This window comes from Garra rufa, chromosome 4 (assembly GCF_049309525.1).
Source record: "Garra rufa chromosome 4, GarRuf1.0, whole genome shotgun sequence".
Taxonomy (NCBI): Eukaryota; Metazoa; Chordata; class Actinopteri; order Cypriniformes; family Cyprinidae; genus Garra; species Garra rufa.
Window position 1 is genome coordinate 10,743,565 of NC_133364.1, and position 20,304 is coordinate 10,763,868.

Sequence of the window (20,304 nt, forward strand, 5' to 3'; positions counted from 1 at the left end):
GTTGAAGAAAAAGCTGGATAGATTGAATTCAAAGCTCCCCATTTAAGTAGATCATTTCAGTGTTATACTGTACATCTAATTATCATCCCAAAACCTTAAAGGAACACTCCACGTTTTTTGGAAATAGGCTCATTCTCCAACTCCCCCCGAGTTAATAAGTTGAGTTTTACCGTTTTGAAATCCATTCAGCCATTCTCCTGTTCTGGCGATATCACTTTTAGCATAGCTTAGCATAGATCATTGAATCCTATTAGACCAATAGCATCACGTTCAAAAATGACCAACGAGTTTCAATATTTGTCCTATTTAAAACTTGACTCTTCTGAAGTTATATCGTGTACTAATACCAGCGGAAAATGTAAAGCTGCGATTTTCTAGGCTGATAAGATTAGGAACTACACTCCCATTCCGGCGTAATAGTCAAGGAAGTTTGCTGCCGTAACATGGCCGAAGCAGGCGCAGTAATACCACGGCAGTCACATTGAACGTTAACTTGCTGGGAACTAATTTCAGGCGCTCCGTAATATTACTCCGCCTGCTGCATCCATATTACAGCAGCAATTTTCCTTGACTATTACGCCGGAATGGAAGTGTAGTTCCTAATCTTATCGGCCTAGAAAGTCACAGCTTTACATTTTCCGCTGGTATTAGTACACAATATAACTACAGAAGAATCAAGTTTTAAATAGGACAAATATGGAAACTCGTTGGTCATTTTTGAACACGATGCTATTGGTCTAATAGGATTCAATGATCTATGCTAAGCTATGCTAAAAGTGATATCGCCAGAACAGGAGAATGGCTGAATGGATTTCAAAACGGTAAAACTCAACTTATTAACTCAGAGGGGAGTTGGAGAATGAGCCTATTTCCAAAAAAAGTGGAGTGTTCCTTTAAATAGAAATTAAACTAGGCCTTTCTCGTCTAAGGTGGTTCTATGTGGAGGATCAGCTCGTATCCCGAAGTTGCAACAGATGATCAGGGATTTGTTCCAAGACGTAGAACTGCTGAACTCCATCCCAACGGATGAGGTGATTCCGGTTGGCGCTGCCATGCAAGCAGGCATCCTAGTTGGAAAAGACAGCCTGGCACTTGGAGAAGATTCCATCACTGTGGATTGCAGTGCCACTGACATTACAGTGAAGGTGGGAAGCTACAAACCATCAATAGTCCTTAATTTTATGCCATTTTAGCACACGATTGATCAGTAGATTGTGTCTTGCTCTTTCAGGAAGTGGATGACTCCGGAGCGGAGGTTTTCACGGTTTTGTTTCCATCTGGCACACCTCTCCCTGCCCGCCGCCAGCACACGCTGCAGGGTCCTGGCAGTCTGTCCTCAGTGAGTCTGGAGCTCTACCAGGCACAGCGACCAATTGCACAGGTTGGCACCCTTTTATAGGCAAACCTATCCACCTTATATTTCTCATAAGAGTGGGTGCAGCCATTTGTACATTTTAAGGGGCTGGTTTCCGGTCTCATCTGCATCTAGCTATTTTTAGCTGTACAAAACAGATTGTTTTGCTGCTTGATATTGCAAATGAGTGTATTTTACTATATGTGACCCTGGACCACAAAACCAGTCATAAGTGTAAATATGTCGAAATTGATATTATTACGTCATCTGAAAGCTGAGTAAATAAGCTTCCCATTGATATGTTGTGTGTTAAAATAGGACAATGTTTGTCTGAGATGCAACTGTTTGAAAACCTGGAATCTGAGGGTGCAAACAAATCTAATTATTGAGAAAACTAATCAATTACTAATCAAAAATCAAGTTTTTATATATGTATGGTAGAAAATTTACAAACTATCTTCATGGAACATGATCTTTACTTAATATGCTAATGATTTTTGGCATAAAAGAAAAATCGATAATTTTGACCCATACAATGTATTTTTGGCTATTGCTACAAATATACCTGTTCTACTTAAGACTGTTTTTGTGGTCCAGGGTCACATATTACTTTAATGTATTATCTTAATTATGAACACACTGGTTTGTAATGCAAACAGTTATAGCAGATAACAAACCTTAAAGGATAACTGTTGCCAAAATGCAACCTGGGCTGTTTTTTTTTTACTGTAAACGAGACAAACTTGTATCTAAAAGCATAATTACGACAAACGAGCCGTTTTTGAGATTGACCGTGATTTCGTTTTGTGGTCAGTGGCCGGTGAATGGGAGTACTAGGGGCATACATTTGAGCGCATCAAAATCTATATTTTTACAACACTAAGAAGGCTCGACACACCATGAAACTTTGCTCAAAGTATCGCCTGGGTCTCTACACATGAACTCGAGCATTGAGAACATTGTTTGTGTACACAGAGTTTACTAAAAAGAAAGGTTTTGAACAACTCACTTTCACTGTTTGAGTTTCCGCTCGCAGCCGTCTTGCCAGTCAAGAAGTGTCGATCTCCGAATGCGAATGAATGGACTCCATACGACGAAATATTAGGCTTATATGAGGCTCTTTTTACAACTAGAAGGTTAATATTGTTTTTCACTTGCGACAAAACATCGAATTAGCCATGCATTTATATGGAAATATGCTTTAGGAGCTATCCATCCTCGCATTCGGAGATCGACACTTCTTGACTGGCAAGACGGCCGCGAGCAGAAACTCAAACAGTGAAAGTGAGTTGTTCAAAAACTTTCTTTTTAGTAAACTCTGTGTACACAAACAATGTTCTCAATGCTCGAGTTCATGTGTAGAGACCCAGGCGATACTTCGAGCAAAGTTTCATGGTGTGTCGAGCCTTCTTAGTGTTGTAAAAATATCGATTTTGATGCGCTCAAATGTATGCCCCTAGTACTCCCATTCACCGGCCATTGACCACAAAACGAAATCACAGTCAATCTCAAAAACGGCTTGTTTGTCGTAATTATGCTTTTCGATATAAGTTTGTCTCGTTTACAGTAAAAAAAAAAACAGCCCAGGTTGCATTTTGGCAACAGTTATCCTTTAAGCCTCGACCACTGCTTACTAATGCATTGGAGAATAAGGTGGATAATTGAATATTCTGGCTGATTTCTCCTTTATTAACTGTATGTTTTTTCTAGATTGTACTTAGAGACTTGGAACCTAAAGAAGAGCTGCATGACATTGTCACAGTGCTGACAATGAAGAGGTACTGAAATAAATTAATACTTCTATTCATGAAGGATGCATTGAATTGATCAAAACTGACAGTGAAACATTTTTAATGTTACAGAAGAACTCTATTTCTATTTCTAATAAATGCTGTTTTGAGCTTTTTATTCATTAAATAATTCTGAAAATGTATTATGGTTTCCACAAAAATACTGATGATTATAAGAAAAGTTTTTTGAACTGCAAATCGGCATAGTAGAAAGATTTCTGAAGGATCGTGTGACACTGAAGACTGGAGTAATGATGTTGAAAATTCAGCTTTGCATCACTAAAATAAATTACATTTGAAAATATATTCATGTGGAAAACAATTATTTTAAATGCTAATAATATTTCACAGTGTTGCTGTTTTAATTGTATTTTTAATCAGATAAATGCAGAGATGTCTTTCAAACACATTACAAAAATTTTACAGACCACAAACTTTTGCACAATAGTGCATGTAAAACATCATAACAGTTGAAGTCAAAAGTTTACATGCGCCTTGCAGAATCTGCAAAATGTTAATTATTTGAAATAAGAGGGATCATTAAAAAAAAATGCATGTTTTTTTTTTTTATCTAGTACTGACCTGAATAAGATATTTCACATAAAAGACGCTTACATTTAATCCACAAGAGAAAATAATAGTTGAATTTATAAAAATGACTTGATTTTCAATACTGTGTTGTTACCTGAATGATCCACTGCTTTTTTTAGTCCTGAACAGTTCAACTGCCTGCTTTTCTACAGAAAAGTCATTTAGCTCCGACAAATTCTTTGTTTTTTCAGAACTTTTGTGTATTTGAACCCTTTCCAATGACTGTATGATTTTGAGATCCATCTTTTCACACTGAGGACAACTGCGGGACTCGTATGCAACTATTACCAAAGGTTCAAATGCTCACTGATGCTACAGAAGGAAAAAAAAGATGCATTAAGAGCCGGGGGTTGAAAACTTTTTAACCAAATGAAGATGTGTACTTTTTTTTTTTCTTATTTTTGCCTAAATATAATTTTTTTTTTTTATTTAGTACTGCTCTTCAGAAGCTACATACTTATATGTTCCCCAGAAGCAGTGTTGTTTTCGTCGACGATGACGAAATCATTTCGTTGACGCCACTTTTTTTCATGACGATAACGAGACGATGAGATAAAAATGGCTCGTTGATGACTAAAACATGAGGAGACGTGTGTGAGTTTTCGTTGACGAGACGAGAATAGACGAAAATGTTAGTGGGTGGTCCGTCAGACGTTTAAAATGCATGACATTTCCGCTTATTGTGCATGCCAATTAAAACTTAAAAAGTATCTGACGCTATGGCAAGCCATTTTAGCATTAAATACTCTTTGCTATACTAGTATGGCAAGCCGTTTTAGCATTCCATCCTTGTTTGTCTTTTATGTTCTAAAACATTCCTTCATTATTGTAATTATTGGTGAAAATAGTCGATCCGGAAGCTCACATTGTGTTGAACTATAGATCTGCTATTTTCAGAACTTATAAGTGACACTACCCAACAGCAAAATACTTACTGACCTACATTAATTTGTTAAAAGACTACTTTTTTTCCCTTTTTTTGACTAAAACTAGACTAAAACCTTTTATGACTTTTCGTCGACTAAAACTAGACTAAAACCTTTTTGACTTTTCGTCGACTAAAACTAGACTAAAACCTTTTTGACTTTTCGTCGACTAAAACTAGACTAAAATCTTTTTGACTTTTCGTCGACTAAAATTGGACTAAAACTATCACATTTAGAAGTAGGGATGGGAATTGATAAGATTTTTACGATTCCAATTCCATTTTCGATTCTGCTTAACGATTCGATTCTTTATCGATTCCCTTATCGATTCTCATTTGGAAGAAAAGGGACAACAAATTGTTGATTAGCATCTCTCGTGATGGTCATCTAAATGTAATGCATGAGAAGGCGTTCATTTAACGTTAACCGTTACTAACAGCAAGTTTTACACAGCTAATATGATGGCAGTGTTTGTTAGTTAATTAGTTACCTGTAGTTTTATTAGCCGAGGACATGCTAACGTTGTTGCTGTTGCTGCCGCTGCTGGGTTGAGAACTGTTAGTCCGGAGCCGATCGAAAACGCAACATTCTTTTATTGTTATTGCATGCTGTGTGTGCAAATGTTTTAGCATGTTAGTGGTATTTCCTCCCTTTGAGGAAATATCTACGCTGCAAGTATTGCAAGTTGCCCTATATTCGTCAACCAGACTTTTGAGCGTTTGTTCCGCTTAGGCGCCATGCTTACTATTGACTGAGCGTAAGCTACGCAACGTGCATAAGGTACGCAATGCGCGTGATGACGTCATTCGTCCCCACTGGAATCGTTAAGGGAATCGTTTGCAAATTTTGCAAACGATTCAAAGGAATTGAAACACTGGGAACCGGTTCTCAACAAGAACCGGTTTTCGATTCCCATCCCTATTTAGAAGTGACTAAAATTTGACTAAAACTAAGAAGCATTTTAGTCCAAAAGACTAAGACTAAGACTAAATCTAAGATGGTTGTCAAAAACAACACTGCCCAGAAGACACAATAAGTTAAATTTACTCTAATCTTCACATTCCAAAAGTTTTGACCCCCAGCTCTTAATTCATAATTTGTCCTTCTGGAGCATCAGTGAGCGTTTGAACCTTCTGTAATAGTTGCATATGAGTCCCTCAGTTGTCCTTAATGTGGAAAGATGGATCTCAAAAATCATACAGTCATTGTTGGAAAGGGTTCAAATACACAAAAATACTGAAAAACCAAAAAATCGGTGGGACCTGAAGGACTTTAACTGACAAACATGGGACTCATGAACAACTATCACAGTATTAAGAATCAAGTGTATGTAAACTTTTAAACAAGGTAATTTTATCAATTCAACTATTATTTTCTCTTGTGGACTATATGTAAACGTCTTTCAAGTGAAATATCTTATTCAGGTCAGTACTGTATATTAAAATAACATGCATTTTGTATGATCCCACTTATTTTGGTAAATTAATTAACATTTTGCAGATTGCTGTTTCCTGTTATTTTGTTGCTTGTGTCATTACACAGTGCTATATACAGTATCAGCCAGTCAAATTTAACTGGGTATATATATCATATATCCTTATTCGAACCTTTTCTGATGTGTGTTTTCTTTTCAGGGATGGTTCGCTGCACGTAACGTGCACAGAGCAAAGCAGCGGCAGATCTGAGGACATTACTATAGAAACAGCAGCTGCAGCATCTTAACCTTGAATCACGCTGTCAACGTAATTCCATACAGTAACCTAAACACCTGCATCTCATGCTGTTTGAAGTTTTCCAGTGCTCTAGATTGCTCCACATCTTAACTGAAGCAAACAGGTTCAAGTTCTTGTTCGGTTAAAAGAATAGCTCACCCAGAGAAGAAAAGTTGTTTACTTGCCTTTGTGTTTCAAACCTGTCTTTGAAAGAATTATACAGTTACAAAAAAAGAGGAACCAAGTAGTTCTTTGTCTTGTTTGAAGCTTGGGGGGAAACATGGGTTTGAAATTTGAGGGTGAGTAAAAAACTGTTTTCTTTTTTGAGTGAACTATTCTGTTAAATTAATATCCAGTTTTAATTGTGTACTACCTTTTGCATTTGTTTTCTTACTAAAAGTCATCTTGTACTATTTTTTAAGGCTGTTTGTATAGACCAACTGTAGTTGTTATGACCATGTGCCGCCTTGTACCTGTTTCACATCAATAGGATTCACACAATATGTGACAAGCAAAATAATTGGATGAATTAAGGAAGGCTTTGACATTCACTGACACTATTTAAAGCATGAACAACCTTGTCAGACTGAAGAGGGAGTTTTATATGTTGTAGAGACTGAAGAGAAGCAGGTGCAGGTGACTGAAAAGATACTAATCTGGTGCAGTCACGTTGAACAGGTGCAAAATGATCACTTTTTTTTTTTTTTTAAAGCCGTTATCCATTTTTGTCTGTAACTAGTACACAATAAAGATCACAGAACACAAACCCTTGAGTTCATTTTGAGTACAGATACTTGCTAGAGGCATGTCAGTTTGGAGTTTTTGCAATTTTGTGATTCCAAATTTTAAAAACTATTCACGTTTTTGTCAAACTTGTCGTTTTATCAAGGTATATTCCAACACTGTGCAAAAGTAGCATTGCAATATAAATAAAACATTCAACATTATATTATAGTATTTATTAATATATATATATAGCTTTTATATTTTTTGTAATTTTCTTTAATGTGAATCAAAATTAGCAATTGTAATAAATCTTAGCCATTAAAATAAATCAAGTTTAAGTTTTGAAGTTTAAAATATATATTTTTTCAGCTTTATTTCAATTAACAAAAACAGCTTTTATTAGTTTACTTTTAAATAACAGCATCTAAAAATGTTGGTATTATTTATACAGTTTTATAGTATGTGTTAATATTTTGAATTGGCTTTTATTTTTTATATTTCACATTTTATTTTAGTTTTTGTTTTGTTTTTTATGTCCATTTAGCTGTTTTACTTGTTTTTTTTTTGTTGTAATTTAAGTTCTTCAACTTGAATCAAAATTGTCAATTGAATTCTTAGCAAATCAAATAAATCCAGTTTTATTTTAATTCACAAAAACAGCTTTGAATAGTTTTTCTTTAAAATTACGCCAGCAAAAACATTAGTATTATTTATTCAGTATTATAGTATTAATTTAATATTTTGAATAAGCTTTCATTTTTATATTATATCTTTTATTGTACGTTTTAGTAATTTTATGCTTTTACCATTTTTAGTTTTTTTTTTAATATATATATATATATATATATATATATTTCCATTTAGCTTTATTTTATTTTTTTTGTAAATTGTTCAACTCAAACAAAAATTATTAATAAATGAAGTTTTTGATCTAATATTTACATTTTGTTCAGCTTTTTCAATTAACAAATAGTTTTTAATAGTTTTACTTTAAAATAACACCATCTGAAACATTATTATAGTATTTAATAATATTTTGAATTAGCCTTTATTTGTATATTTTACACATTATTTTTAGTAACTGTGCTTTTTTGTATATTTCCATTTTTACTTTTTATTGTAATTTTAGTTCAACTTGAACAACTCAGCAATTGAAATCAAGTTTGTTTTTCATCAAAAAATTTTATTCAGCTTTATTTCAACAAAATAAGCTTTTAATTGTTTTACCTTAAAATAAAAGCATCTAAATGATTATTTTAGTATTTATACAGTATTATAGTATTTTTTTTCATATTTTCAATTCTTATTTATTTTTTAATTTTTAGCAAAAAAAAAATTTGTTTTTGTCATTTTTTTTATTTTAATTTTTTTTATATATTGCCATTTAGCTTAATTTTTTTTGGTAATTTTAGTTGCTCAACTTGAACTACAACTCGACTCACTGTTGAAATAAATCAAGTTTAAGTTTCTGAAGTTTTTCATGTAATATTTACATTTTATTTTATTTCAGCTTAATTTCAAATCAACAAAAACAGCTTCTAATAGTTTTACTTTAAACTTAAAAAAAATAAAAGCAAACAAATAGTCAGGACTCAGGATGCTCATCTGCTTAAAAAAAACATTTAAAACATGTATTTGCTTGAGAACGTTTAATTTATTAACTGAAAGTATTGAGCATTTATAAAGATACAAAACTCCATGAGGTAAGCTGTTGCACATCAAACCAAAAATTAATACTCAAGTGAACAAACACGAAATCAAAAAATCTGTCTGACCACTTCTTCCCCTGCTGCCAACTTCCTGTACAGTTCCTTCAGGTCTTCCGGCTGTGGGACTTTGGACCCTGGTGTTGGTGGAAGCTCAAAATCCGACGATATCTGTGAATCTGATTTGTTCTCCACAGCTTCTTCCTTCTTGGGTTCAACGTTGCGGCTGTCAATCGCATCTGACACCACATCGCCATTGGTCCCTCGGTTACTCTGCTCACTAGTAACAGCCTTACTTTCATCCACTTGGACAATAACAGTGTCCATTTGACTGAGGCTCTCTGTCCCTGCATCCGAAATATGAGTGGACTGTGAGGAAGTCAAGTGAATGGAGCTGTTGTCATCCTCATCTTCATCCTGAAAGAGCTCGGGTGACTGGGACGTTGTGTTTTCGGTAGAGAGTGTTTGAGTATTGTGGCTGTTTTGACTGTTATCCAGTTCGCTCTCATCCGTCAACACTGGTTCCACCTTGAAGAACTTTTGCCAACAAGGCTGAGTGGTTTTGGATTCGGAAGGGCCCGATTGAGGCATTTCTGGAGGTGGAAAAGGTGGAGCAACACCAGATGGGTGAGGTATAGAAGGTTGTTTGGTATCATCTTCATCATCATCATCATCGTCGTCGTCATTTGATTCAGTGCAGTCCATGTAATTGGACGAGTGTGTGGCAGGACAGCACTCTGTGAGGGAAAACGTTTGGTCCGTACAATGAGTGTCCTTTTTAGGGCTGTCAGCTTGTTCACTAACGGCAATCTTGGTCAGTTCAGTCACTGTCACTTTACGCCGCCTTGGAGCTGTGGAAACCTCCTCAAACAGGTTGTCATCACTGTCTGAGCCTTAGCAGAAAGATATACAAGTTTATAAAGGAGAATTTCCTTCCAGAATGAAGATTTACAGATAATTTACTCGCCCCCTTGTCATCCAAGATGTTCATGTCTTTCTCTCTTCAACCATAAAGAAATTGCTTTTTGAGGAAAACATTTCCGGATTTCTCTCCATATAGTGGACTTCTATGGTGCCCCCAAGTTTGAACTGGCAAAATGCAGCTTAAATGCAGCTTCAAAGGGCTCTAAATGATCCCAGCCGAGGAAGAAAGGTCTTATCTTATAAAACAATTGGTTATTTTCTAAAAAAAAAAAAAAAAATTTTAAATAAATACAATTTATATACTTTTTAGCCTCCAATGCTCTGCCTGAACTCTGTGTATTCCAGTTCAAGACAGTTAGGGTATGTCGAAAAACTCCAAAGCTCAACTTCAAAGTCATCTTCCATTGCTGTTTTACCTTTTTGTGTAAAGGGCATTTGATGACCTTTGCACGTTCACTTTGTAAACACTGGGTTGGTACTTCCGCAGCGATGTAGGATGATTTTGAAGTTGAAGGAGAAAATGAGTTGGGAGTTTTTCAACATCCCCTAACCGTCTTGAACTGGAATACACAGTTCACACAGAGCTGTGAGGTTAAAAAGTATATAAATTGTCAATTAGTTTTAGAAAATAACCGATCGTTTTGCTAGATGAGACCCTTCTTCCTCGACTGGGATCATTTGGAGCCCTTTAAAGCTGCATTTTAACGGCATTTTAAAAGTTCAAACTCTGGGGCACTATAGAAGTCCACTATATGGAGAGAAATCCTGAAATGTTTTCGACTGAAAAAAGAAAGACATGAACATCTTGGATGACAAGGGGGTGAGTAAATTATCTGTAAATTTTTGTTCTGGAAGTGAGCTTTTCCTATAATAATTAAAATGACTCGTACCTTCTGACATGCACCTCTTTCTGGTTCTTTTGAGGGCTCCAAGTGGTTTGTAAACAATCTCCTCCCTTCCAGACTGATTTCTACACAACGGCTTCAACCTGAATTTGAAAGTAAGTATCTAAAGTTTTATGACAACATGGTACAAAAAACAAAAAAAAACAAAAGGTTTGTCCTTACAGCTCTGTGACGTCCTCTAGTGTTTTGCCCAACGGAATGACATTAGGATAGATGTTCACAGGACAGATGTAGGAGAGGAAGTCCTTAACCTAGTCACAGGATGATGATATTATAATATAAATATATATATAAACATTGTATATGGTGTGTCACATATGAAGAACATCCTTCTCGGTGGGATTTGTCTCACCTCCAAATAAGAGGAATGAAAAGAAAAGCATGCTCTGTAGGAACTACTTCCCATCCTAAAAAGAAAGACACTGAATTAATAACTAAAATAAATAGTGGACTCCAATGGGGATCAACGGGTTGAAGGTCCAAATTGTAGTTTCAATGCAGCTTCAAAGTACTCTACATGATCCCAGACGAGAAATAAGAGTCTTATCTAGTCATTTTATATATTTTTTAACCACAAATGCTTGTCTTGCACTAGCTCTGTGATGCATAATCACGTTGGAAATGTCACACGTGATTAGTCTCATTGTCTCCTCCAACTAGAAAATCATCCAACTTTTTTGGAAGTGAATTGTGACTCACTTGACAACAACAGAGGTCTTTCTGGTCCGTTCTCCAAACCATATGGTTGAGGGTTTGATGCTTATGATGTTTAGAGGAACGCCATTCGGAGCCGTGGAGCCACAGGGTAACCTGTTTGCCCTGAAGAACTCCTCATCCTGTGAAAAAAAACACCCTTGTGATCTTCATCTTGGACATGTATGATGGTGTGATTACACAAATGTTGAACATACCTTGGGGTGTCTACAAGCATGGATCTGAGTTGTACGGTTGGTGGTCATATGACACAGAATTTCAGGCATTTTTTTGAACATATCCAAGCTGTTCACGTGTATCTAAAATAGAGAAATAGTGTTAAAGCATTAGTTCACTTCCATAATTTACTCACCCCCATGTCATCCAAGATGTTCTTGTCTTTCTTTCTTCAGTTGCAAAGAAATTAGGGTTTTTTAGGAAAACATTTCAGGAGATTTTTCTCCATATTGTTGACTTCAATAGGAATCAATGGTTGAAGGTCAAATTGCAGTTTCAATGCAGCTCCACATGATCCCAGCTGAGGAATATAGATCTTATCTAGCAAAGTGTTTGGTCATTTAAAAAAAAACCTCAACTTTTATATACTTTTTAACCACAAATGCTCGTCTTACAGTAGCTTGACCTCACGCATTACATAATCACGCATACATGACGTAGGTGGAAGTAGCAACCCAGTGTTTACAAAGCAAATGTGCAACGAAAGCGAATCTCCCTTTACAAAAAAAGGAGAAACAACAATGTTGGGCAATTTTGAAGTTGGAGGAGAAAACAAGATGTTTTTCACCCTGCCCTACCTTTTTGAACCGAAATACAGTGATGAAAAAGTTTTTCAACATGATTATGCATTGCAGAACTAGTGCAAGACAAGCATTTGTGGTTAAAAAGTATTTTTATTTTTATTTTATTTTTTAAGAAAATGACAGATTGTTTCGCTACATAAGACCCTTATTCCTCGGCTGGGATCGTGTAGAGCCCATTGGAACTGCAATATGGACCTTCAACCCATTGATCCCCATTGAAGTCCACTATATGGAGAAAAATCCTGGAATGTTTTCCTCAAAAAACTTAGTTTCTTTGCAACTGAAGAAAGAAAGACATGAACATCTTGGATGACATTGGGGTGAGTCAGGAAATTTTCATTCTGAAATTGAAGTAATCCTTTAATGTTTTAAAACAATGAAGAAAACAACAACCTCTGACCTGTGAGCTAAACTCTTGTCCCAGATTGGTAAAGAGGTACTCATAACCATACGCTGCTTTACAGTTTAACCAAACAACATGGTATGGACTCTGACAGATCCAGTCCTGGACCAGCTGCCTTATCCCTGCCAAACAAGCCTCCTGGAACAGCAGAAAAGCACTGTTATGAACAAACCAGGTGATATCAAGTCTAATATAATGCAGGTGAGTGTACAGTAAATGCTTACCCTGCTAGGGATCTGATGGTACTTGGGATCAAAAAATGTGCTGTCGATATACACACTCTGAATGTCCTTCACCCTTCAGCACAAATATATGAATGCTATTATTATATATACAAAATGTGCTGTACTTGTTTAATTATCTAATATCTAAATACCTGTCTCCAGAGTGCAAGTACTCCATTCTAGCAGCGTCTCCGACAGCCAGTCTGAAGTCCCCTGTGTACAGCACTGTACCCTGAGCACCCTCAAACAGAAACCTGTGTTTAAAGTCAACATTAAATTAAAAAGGACGTTCTTAATGCATGTTCTTGCTCTTATTTTGCATTATGTTGCTTACATGACTGATCCTGGACAGTGTCCCGCTGGAAGCAGAGTAACAACAACATCCTCTGACTGAAGAGAAAAACAAGTACACTGTCAGATCAACCCAAAAACACTCGAAAGAATAAACTAGCAGCTAAACACCAACCTCTCCAGTGATTTCATCTATCAGAGATATGTGAGTTGGACTGTCCAGTTCCAGTGGGGCCTAGAAATTCAAAGGTTCTTATATGTGACCCTGGACCACAAAACCAGTCTTAAGTCGCTGGGGTATATTTGTAGCAATATCCAACAATACATTGTATGGGTCAAAATTATCGATTTTTCTTTTATGCCAAAAAACATTAGGATATTAAGTAAAGATCATGTTCTATGAAGACATTTGGTAAATTTCCTGCTGTAAATATATCAAAACTTAATTTTTAATTAGTAATATGCGTTGCTTAGAAGTGATTTTCTCAATATTTTGATTTTTTTGCACCCTCTGGTTCCAGATTTTTAAATAGTTGTATCTCAGCCAAATATGTGACCCTGGACCACAAAACCAGTCTTAAGTCGCTGGGGTATATTTGTAGCAATAGCCAAAAATACATTGCATGGGTCAAAATTATTGATTTTTCTTTTTATGCCAAAAATGATTAGGGAATTAAGTAAAGATCATGTTCCATGAAGATTTTTTGTAAAATTCCTACTATAAATATATCAAAACGTAATTTTTGATTAGTAATATGCATTGTAAAGAACCTAATTTGGACCAATTTAAAGGTGATTTTCTCAGTATTTTGATTTTTTTTGCACCCTCAGATTCCAGATTTTCAAATAGATGTATCTCGGCCAAATATTGTCCTATCCTAACAAACCATACATCAATTGAAAGTTTATTTAATTAGCTTTTAGATGATGTATACATCTCAATTTCAGAAAATTGACCCTTATGACTGGTTTTGTAGTTCAGGGCCACATATTAGGCTGTGTAACAGTTAACAAAATTATTTATGAATATATGAAAACTGCATACGTACAATATGATCCTCCCAGAATGCATATCTTGGGTTACTAAGAAGGAGCTCCTTTGTGACAAATGAGCAGTACAGCTTGACTGTTAAACTAATGGAGACAAAAAAGTATGTTTCAGTGTTATATCAAACTTGCATTTTTGTACATAAACATACATTTGAAAGAGATAGGTCACCCAAAAAGGTAAAATCTGTTACTTACCCTCATGTTGTCCCAAAACCCGCAATACCTCCTTTCATCTTTCAGAATTCAAATTAAGATATCTTTGATGAAATCCAAAAGCTTTCTGAACCTGTATATACGTTTAAAACCCAAAAAGATAGTAAAGACTTTGTTAAAATAGTCCATGTGACATCAGTGGTTCAACCTTAATTTCATGAAGCTACGAGAATACTTTTTGTGTGCAAAGAAAACATAAATAACCACTTTATTTAACAATTTCTTCTCTTCCGTGTGAGACCTGATGCACATTTATGACAGTAATTGTTAAACAAAGTCACTATTTTTTCCTTGCACACAAAAAGTATTCTCATAGCTTCATAACATTACGGTTGAACCACTGATGTCACATGGACTTTTTTAACAATGTCCTTACTAGCTTTCTGCGCCTTGAACATGTCAGTTGTGTTGCTGTTTATGCAGGGTCAGAAAGCTCTCGGATTTCATCAAAAAATATCTTAATTTGTGTCTGAAGATAAATAAAGGTCTTACGGGTTTGGAACAACATGAGTTTGAGCAATTAATGTCAGAATTTTCATTTTTGGTTGAACTATCTCTTTAAAAAAGCAACACTGCTGCATCAAAGTGTATGCATTTATAGCTTACAAAAAAGAATACGTGAAATTTGAAACTAGAGACAAAGCCATCTGTTTACATAAAGCTTATAGTTACATTTAAACGTTTATAAACATAATAAATGTTTAATAAGAAAATTATGTTTCATATGTCACAAAGGTTGGAATTTGTGCAACTATCTTTTCTAACATACATTTTCTCTTCATATATACTGAATATTTGGATTTAAAAGTTTGTGATCAAGAAGAGTTTTCTATTTTAATGTGCTTTAAAATACAATTTATTTCTGTGATGCACAAAGCTGAATTTTCAGCATCATTACTCCAGTCTTCAGTGTCACTTGATTCTTCAGAAATCATTCTAATATGCTGATTTATCAATGTTGATAACAGTTGTACTGTTTTTTGAAACATGTGATACTTTTTTTCAGGATTCTTTGACGAATAAAAAGTTAAAAACTGCAGCATTTATTTAAAATATAAATATTTTCTAACAATATACACAAATGTTTAAACGTTTGTGGTCAGTCAAGTTTTATTCTTTCTTTTTTGAAAGAAATTAATGTTTTTATTTAGCAATTTAGCAACACTGCTGAATCAAATTGTATGCATTTATAGCTTACAAGAAATACATGAAATTTTAAACTGCAGACAAAGCCAACGGTTTACATTAAGCTTATAGTTAGTTAAACGTTTATAAACATATAATAAATGTTTAATAAGAAAATTATCTTTCATATGTCACATTGGCTAGAATATGTGCATCACTCACCTGAACTTCAGTTTTCTCTTCAGTAAAGGTCCTTTCAACCCCTTCATATGATCTGTTCAACATAAACAGCAATAGATGTATCAAACAAAGCAAAACACACAAAACATAAGCAGGATTGAATGCATTGTCCATTATATAAGCACCTTTATGGCAATGAGAGAGGAAATAAGCTCTGGCGTGCAAATTCTCCCTGTCAAATCGGTCCAAGGAGATGTTGGGATACTCCTTCATGCGGCCAGCAAACGAGCTCATTTTGACTACACTATGTTTGAGCCGATAAAACACTCAAAAACACCCTAAAACCTCAGGACATCCCTGCCCAAACTCTTTCAGGGTGAGACGCAGCACCCCTTGCATCTGTCTTTCCTCCGTCTGGCATCGCTTGGGCATGAGATCACGTGACTCGGAAATACACATCTGTAATTTGATAGCGTGAATCGCACAGCGACATCTACTGGACTCGACAACAATCCTCATAACACTCCAAAAAGCTATATTGTAAAAGAGTATATTGAGACAAAAATGTGAATAGAGTTTTATGAATAATATGCATATCCCCGAACCGTTCGGTTCGTTTCTTCTAGGGCTAGGCAAACTTCCGCGTGTTGTGTTGACCAGAGCCATAGAGAAACGACGCTTCCATAGGCTTCCATAGGAACTGAGGAATGCGGAAGTAAAGCGTGTCATGGAACAACCAATAACCAGTCGCCGGTAAATTTAAAAAATTACTGAATTTTTTTTTTTACATTTTAACTCATCAGTTGACCTATTGGAAAACTGGCCAGTTGTGGTATTTTATGAAGCGTGTCATAGTTAATGTTTATCGTTAAAAAATAAACAGTTATACTGTAAATGCGGTTAGATAACGTGAGAAACACCTTAATAGCTACCATGACCAGATACTACCGTAGTTGTCTTATTTTTTACATTTTTAGTCTTTCTGCAATCTTTCTCTCACTGTAGGAGGTTGAATGAGTTTCAGTAAAGACTGCATTCAAGAAACACGATAAAAATGTATGCTGAATGCAATTCGTTGCCTTGTTTTTTTAAACACTATTTTCATCTTTTCTATTATGTTAAATGCCATTTTTGCTTGCCTTTTAATATTCAGTTATGTTGTATATTTGAATATCATAAAATAACTCGAGTAAATTACTTTTTTTTTATTTAACATTAAATCGTTAAATCGAAACAAAAAAAAGAGAGTGTTTGATCATGCCCAAATACACATTCAAATGTATTTAACCTTAAATATTACACTAACTGTATTAGAAAATGTTATCTTTTAAATGGCCAGGATCATTATTGAACATATTATTTAGTAAACTCCTCAAAATATTAACTAATTAGAACTGTACTATATATTACAATTATTTAATTGAATAAAAGTTACACTTAAGGTGTTTGGTCACATTTGACTGCCAAAAAGTATGAGAACATATTAATTATGTCTCTTTATCACTCATCAGAATAAAATGCGATTGTAAAGCGTATTCAGAGAAGTTATCAATACACAATCAATGCACATTATGTGTTAATAATTACTCGAAATTGCTGCAAATATAGTAAAACTGCTGTCTACCCTACTTAAAGCCATTCAAACACTGACAGCGCGGAGCTGTTTGGAACTATTGAGAGCTCCATGAACCACGTGACCGCGCGGCGGCGAGATCAAAGCGTGTCGCAACCACTGATCTATATAATGACTAGAGACTTCTCTATTATAGATCAGTGGTCGCAACTCTGTTTCTCTATGGCTCTGGTGTTGACCGACCAAACTATGGAATTCCGGGATTGTTTTCGATTGGCCATTCTTGTTGCTAGGACACAAATGATGCGCTAGATTGTTGATCCACAGTCGTCTGAGCTTTACTTGGTAATGTTTTCGCACGCTGTACATGTTGATTTGGCTTGATTTTGTACTAAAATGTAATTTGTAGTGAAACTGTGTTTATTCCTAAAGGACGATACTGAGATGTGTTTGTTATTATTCACAGAAATCATGTCCTGTTCGGTTTTACTGGATAACAACGCCAAGCCAAAGTCCATGAGTCGAGCAAAGCAGTGGACAGGAGAGGTTGAGAACCTGTACAGATTTCAGCAAGCTGGATACAGAGATGAGCTGGAGTATAGACAAATCAAACAAATCGAGGTATCCACTTTTGATCATTTTTGTTTTATTAATGCAATATAATACATTTTATAGTGCTTAAACAATCTTTACAACATATTGGTAATGGTATGCAACATAGTTTCTAATATACATTTTCTCTTTATATGTACTGAATACTTGGGAGTCTCGTATGCTCATCAAGGCTGTATTTATTTGATCAAAAATACTAAAAAACATCTCCAATATTATTGCAATTTAAAATAGTGTTTTTATAATTTATTCCTGTGATGCAAAGCTGAATTTTCAGCATCATTACTGCAGTCTTCAGTGTCACTTGATTCTTTATAAATCATTTTAATATGTTGATTTATTATCAATGTTGATAAGTTGTGCTACTTAATATATATATATATATTTTGGAACCTGTGATACTTTTTTTCAGGATTCTTTGATGAGTAAAGGGTTAAAAAGTGCAGCATTTATTTAAAATATAAATATTTTTTAACAATATACACTAATGTTCAAGTTTGTGGTCAGTCAAGTTTTATTCTTTCTTTCTTCTTTTGAAAGAAATTAATGCTTTTATTCAGCGAGGATGTGTTAAACTGATAAAAAGTGATAGCAAAGACTTAAATTGTCTTAAAAAGATTTCTATTTTGAATAAATGCTCTTTTTATTCATCAAAGAATCCTAAAAAAGTACCGCAGATTCCAAAAAAACAACATTGATAATGAATCAGTATATTAGAATGATTTCTGAAGAATCGTGTGACACTGAACACTGGAGAAATAATGCTGAAAATTCAACTTTGCATCGCAGAAATAAATTATATTTTAAAGTATATTAAAATAGAAAACCATTACTTTAAACTGTAATAACATTTTTCAATATTACATTTTTAATCAAATAAATGCAGCCTTGAGACTTCTTTAAATCCCAAACATTTGAACGGCAGTGTATGCAGTCAAACCAAAAATTATTCAGACACCAGATATAATTTTTGATATTTTTTTTACTAGTAAGTGCAGGACATTATAGTTCATTTATGTAAGTGAGGATAGCAAAATAAAGTTTAAAAAAATCTTCATACAGAGTTCATACATTATTCAGACACTTTGACCTGACTATGTTTTGCTTAAGTGTTTTTTCTTTAATTGCTTATGCGACCTTTTCACACCACAGACTGAACAAAATTAAGCATTGCTTCATAATTTATCAACAAAGTATTAATAGTTGTCATACTAACAGAATTTTTGGTTGATTGTAATCCATTACATACTTTTCTATCAAACTGATTTGACATTATCAAGATGAATTTGTTCTGACACAGTTTAAGTTTTAAGTCCTATTTTATTACCCTTTTCTAAACTATAGCGAATAAACTGTGATAATGTGAGAATTGTTGAAGGTGTCTGAATTAATTTTGGTTTAATTGTATATTAGAAGCCCATCTACTAAGCTTTATGGCACATTTGTTTTTAATAATAATGAAAGTGTTCCTGTTTTATCAGTTGTCTTGTAAATACTTGAACACAGTTCAGTTTCCTGTTAAATATTGTCGTACTGTCCTTTCAGATTGACCGCTGGCCAGAAACTGGGTTTGTGAAAAAGCTTCAGCGTCGAGATAACACATTCTACTACTACAACAAAAAACGGGAGTGTGAAGATCGAGAGGTCCATAAAGTGAAGGTGTATGCGTATTGACAGCTCCTCGACCCAGCCAGCACTTATGCCATTTTCTATTTTTTAGTTTTGTAAAACTGTCTTTAGAAAATGCATGATCAGAGTCATCCTACTGGATTCATAATATAAGTCATATAACAATTTCAGAATAAAACATTTTTTTGTGAATGGACCATTTGATGTCTCATATTTAAAGGTGAATAAACAGCCAACCTTTTTTATTCCATTAATAAATCTTCCAAACGTAGGTTGGTACTTTTTTCTTAGCTATGCAGTACACAGTTGGAAATAAGAGACTATATGTGACCCTAGACCACAAAACCAGTCACAAGGGCCAATTTTTTTAAACTGGAATTTATACAGCATCTGAAAGCTGAATAAATACGCTTTTCATTGATGTATGGTTTGTTGGGATATGGCAATATTTGGTCGAGATACAACTATTCAAAAATCTGGAATCTGAGGGTGCAAAAAAATCTAAATATTGAGAAAATCTCCTTCAAAGTTGTTTAAATAAAGTTCTTAGCAATGCGTATTACTAATCTAAACATTACTTAACATATTACTATCTTATCGGAACATAATCTTTACTTAATATCCTAATGATTTTTGGCATAAAAGAAAAGTCAATAATTTTGACCCATACAATGTATTTTTGGATATTGCTACAAATATACCCGTGCTACTTAAGACTGGTTTTGTTGTAATTTATTTATGTGATCAAAATTTTATTTTCAACATCGTTCTAGAAGTTAAAATTCTAAAAAAAAAAATCTAGAAATTAACACTTTTATTTAGAAAGGATGTTTTAAAGTGATGATAAAGACATTAT

The 20,304-nt window shown here is 34.5% G+C and overlaps 3 protein-coding genes across 3 annotated transcripts in view; 2 read left to right on the forward strand and 1 right to left on the reverse strand.

The window, feature by feature from the left end:
• hspa14 (heat shock protein 14) overlaps positions 1-7,125 on the forward strand; it is a 12,350-nt gene extending 5,225 nt beyond the window's left edge. Inside the window, exons 11-14 of the mRNA XM_073838207.1 lie at positions 930-1,145; positions 1,232-1,381; positions 3,065-3,132; positions 6,296-7,125. Coding sequence (XP_073694308.1) covers positions 930-1,145; positions 1,232-1,381; positions 3,065-3,132; positions 6,296-6,383 — 522 coding nt within the window. The 3' untranslated portion in view covers positions 6,384-7,125. The remainder of the gene's footprint in view (positions 1-929; positions 1,146-1,231; positions 1,382-3,064; positions 3,133-6,295) is intronic.
• A 1,540-nt stretch (positions 7,126-8,665) lies between these two features.
• On the reverse strand, positions 8,666-16,223 carry dclre1c (DNA cross-link repair 1C, PSO2 homolog (S. cerevisiae)). Its single transcript, XM_073838229.1, has 14 exons — positions 15,820-16,223; positions 15,677-15,728; positions 14,116-14,200; positions 13,242-13,301; positions 13,110-13,165; positions 12,928-13,029; positions 12,776-12,848; positions 12,549-12,689; positions 11,546-11,647; positions 11,334-11,470; positions 10,987-11,041; positions 10,797-10,885; positions 10,620-10,717; positions 8,666-9,698 (listed from the first exon to the last, which is right to left on the reverse strand). The coding sequence occupies exons 1-14, from the start codon at positions 15,926-15,928 to the stop codon at positions 8,857-8,859; spliced, it is 2,001 nt and encodes a 666-aa protein (XP_073694330.1). The 5' UTR covers positions 15,929-16,223; the 3' UTR covers positions 8,666-8,856.
• A 1,227-nt stretch (positions 16,224-17,450) lies between these two features.
• meig1 (meiosis/spermiogenesis associated 1) lies at positions 17,451-19,779 on the forward strand. Its single transcript, XM_073838870.1, has 3 exons — positions 17,451-17,552; positions 17,674-17,828; positions 19,365-19,779. The coding sequence occupies exons 2-3, from the start codon at positions 17,679-17,681 to the stop codon at positions 19,491-19,493; spliced, it is 279 nt and encodes a 92-aa protein (XP_073694971.1). The 5' UTR covers positions 17,451-17,552; positions 17,674-17,678; the 3' UTR covers positions 19,494-19,779.
• The last annotated feature ends 525 nt before the right edge of the window (positions 19,780-20,304 follow it).

Bases quoted from the DNA above. Each gene is read 5' to 3' on its own strand.
- dclre1c (XM_073838229.1), bottom strand. From the start codon at position 15,928: ATGAGCTCGTTTGCTGGCCGCATGAAGGAGTATCCCAACATCTCCTTG. The intron at 11,471-11,545 runs GTATGTTCAACA...TTTTTTTCACAG, and splicing joins ATGCTTGTAGACACCCCAAG to GATGAGGAGTTCTTCAGGGC. The intron at 9,699-10,619 runs GTACGAGTCATT...CTTTCTGCTAAG, and splicing joins AAAGAGGTGCATGTCAGAAG to GCTCAGACAGTGATGACAAC.
- meig1 (XM_073838870.1), top strand. From the start codon at position 17,679: ATGTCCTGTTCGGTTTTACTGGATAACAACGCCAAGCCAAAGTCCATG. The intron at 17,829-19,364 runs GTATCCACTTTT...CTGTCCTTTCAG, and splicing joins GACAAATCAAACAAATCGAG to ATTGACCGCTGGCCAGAAAC.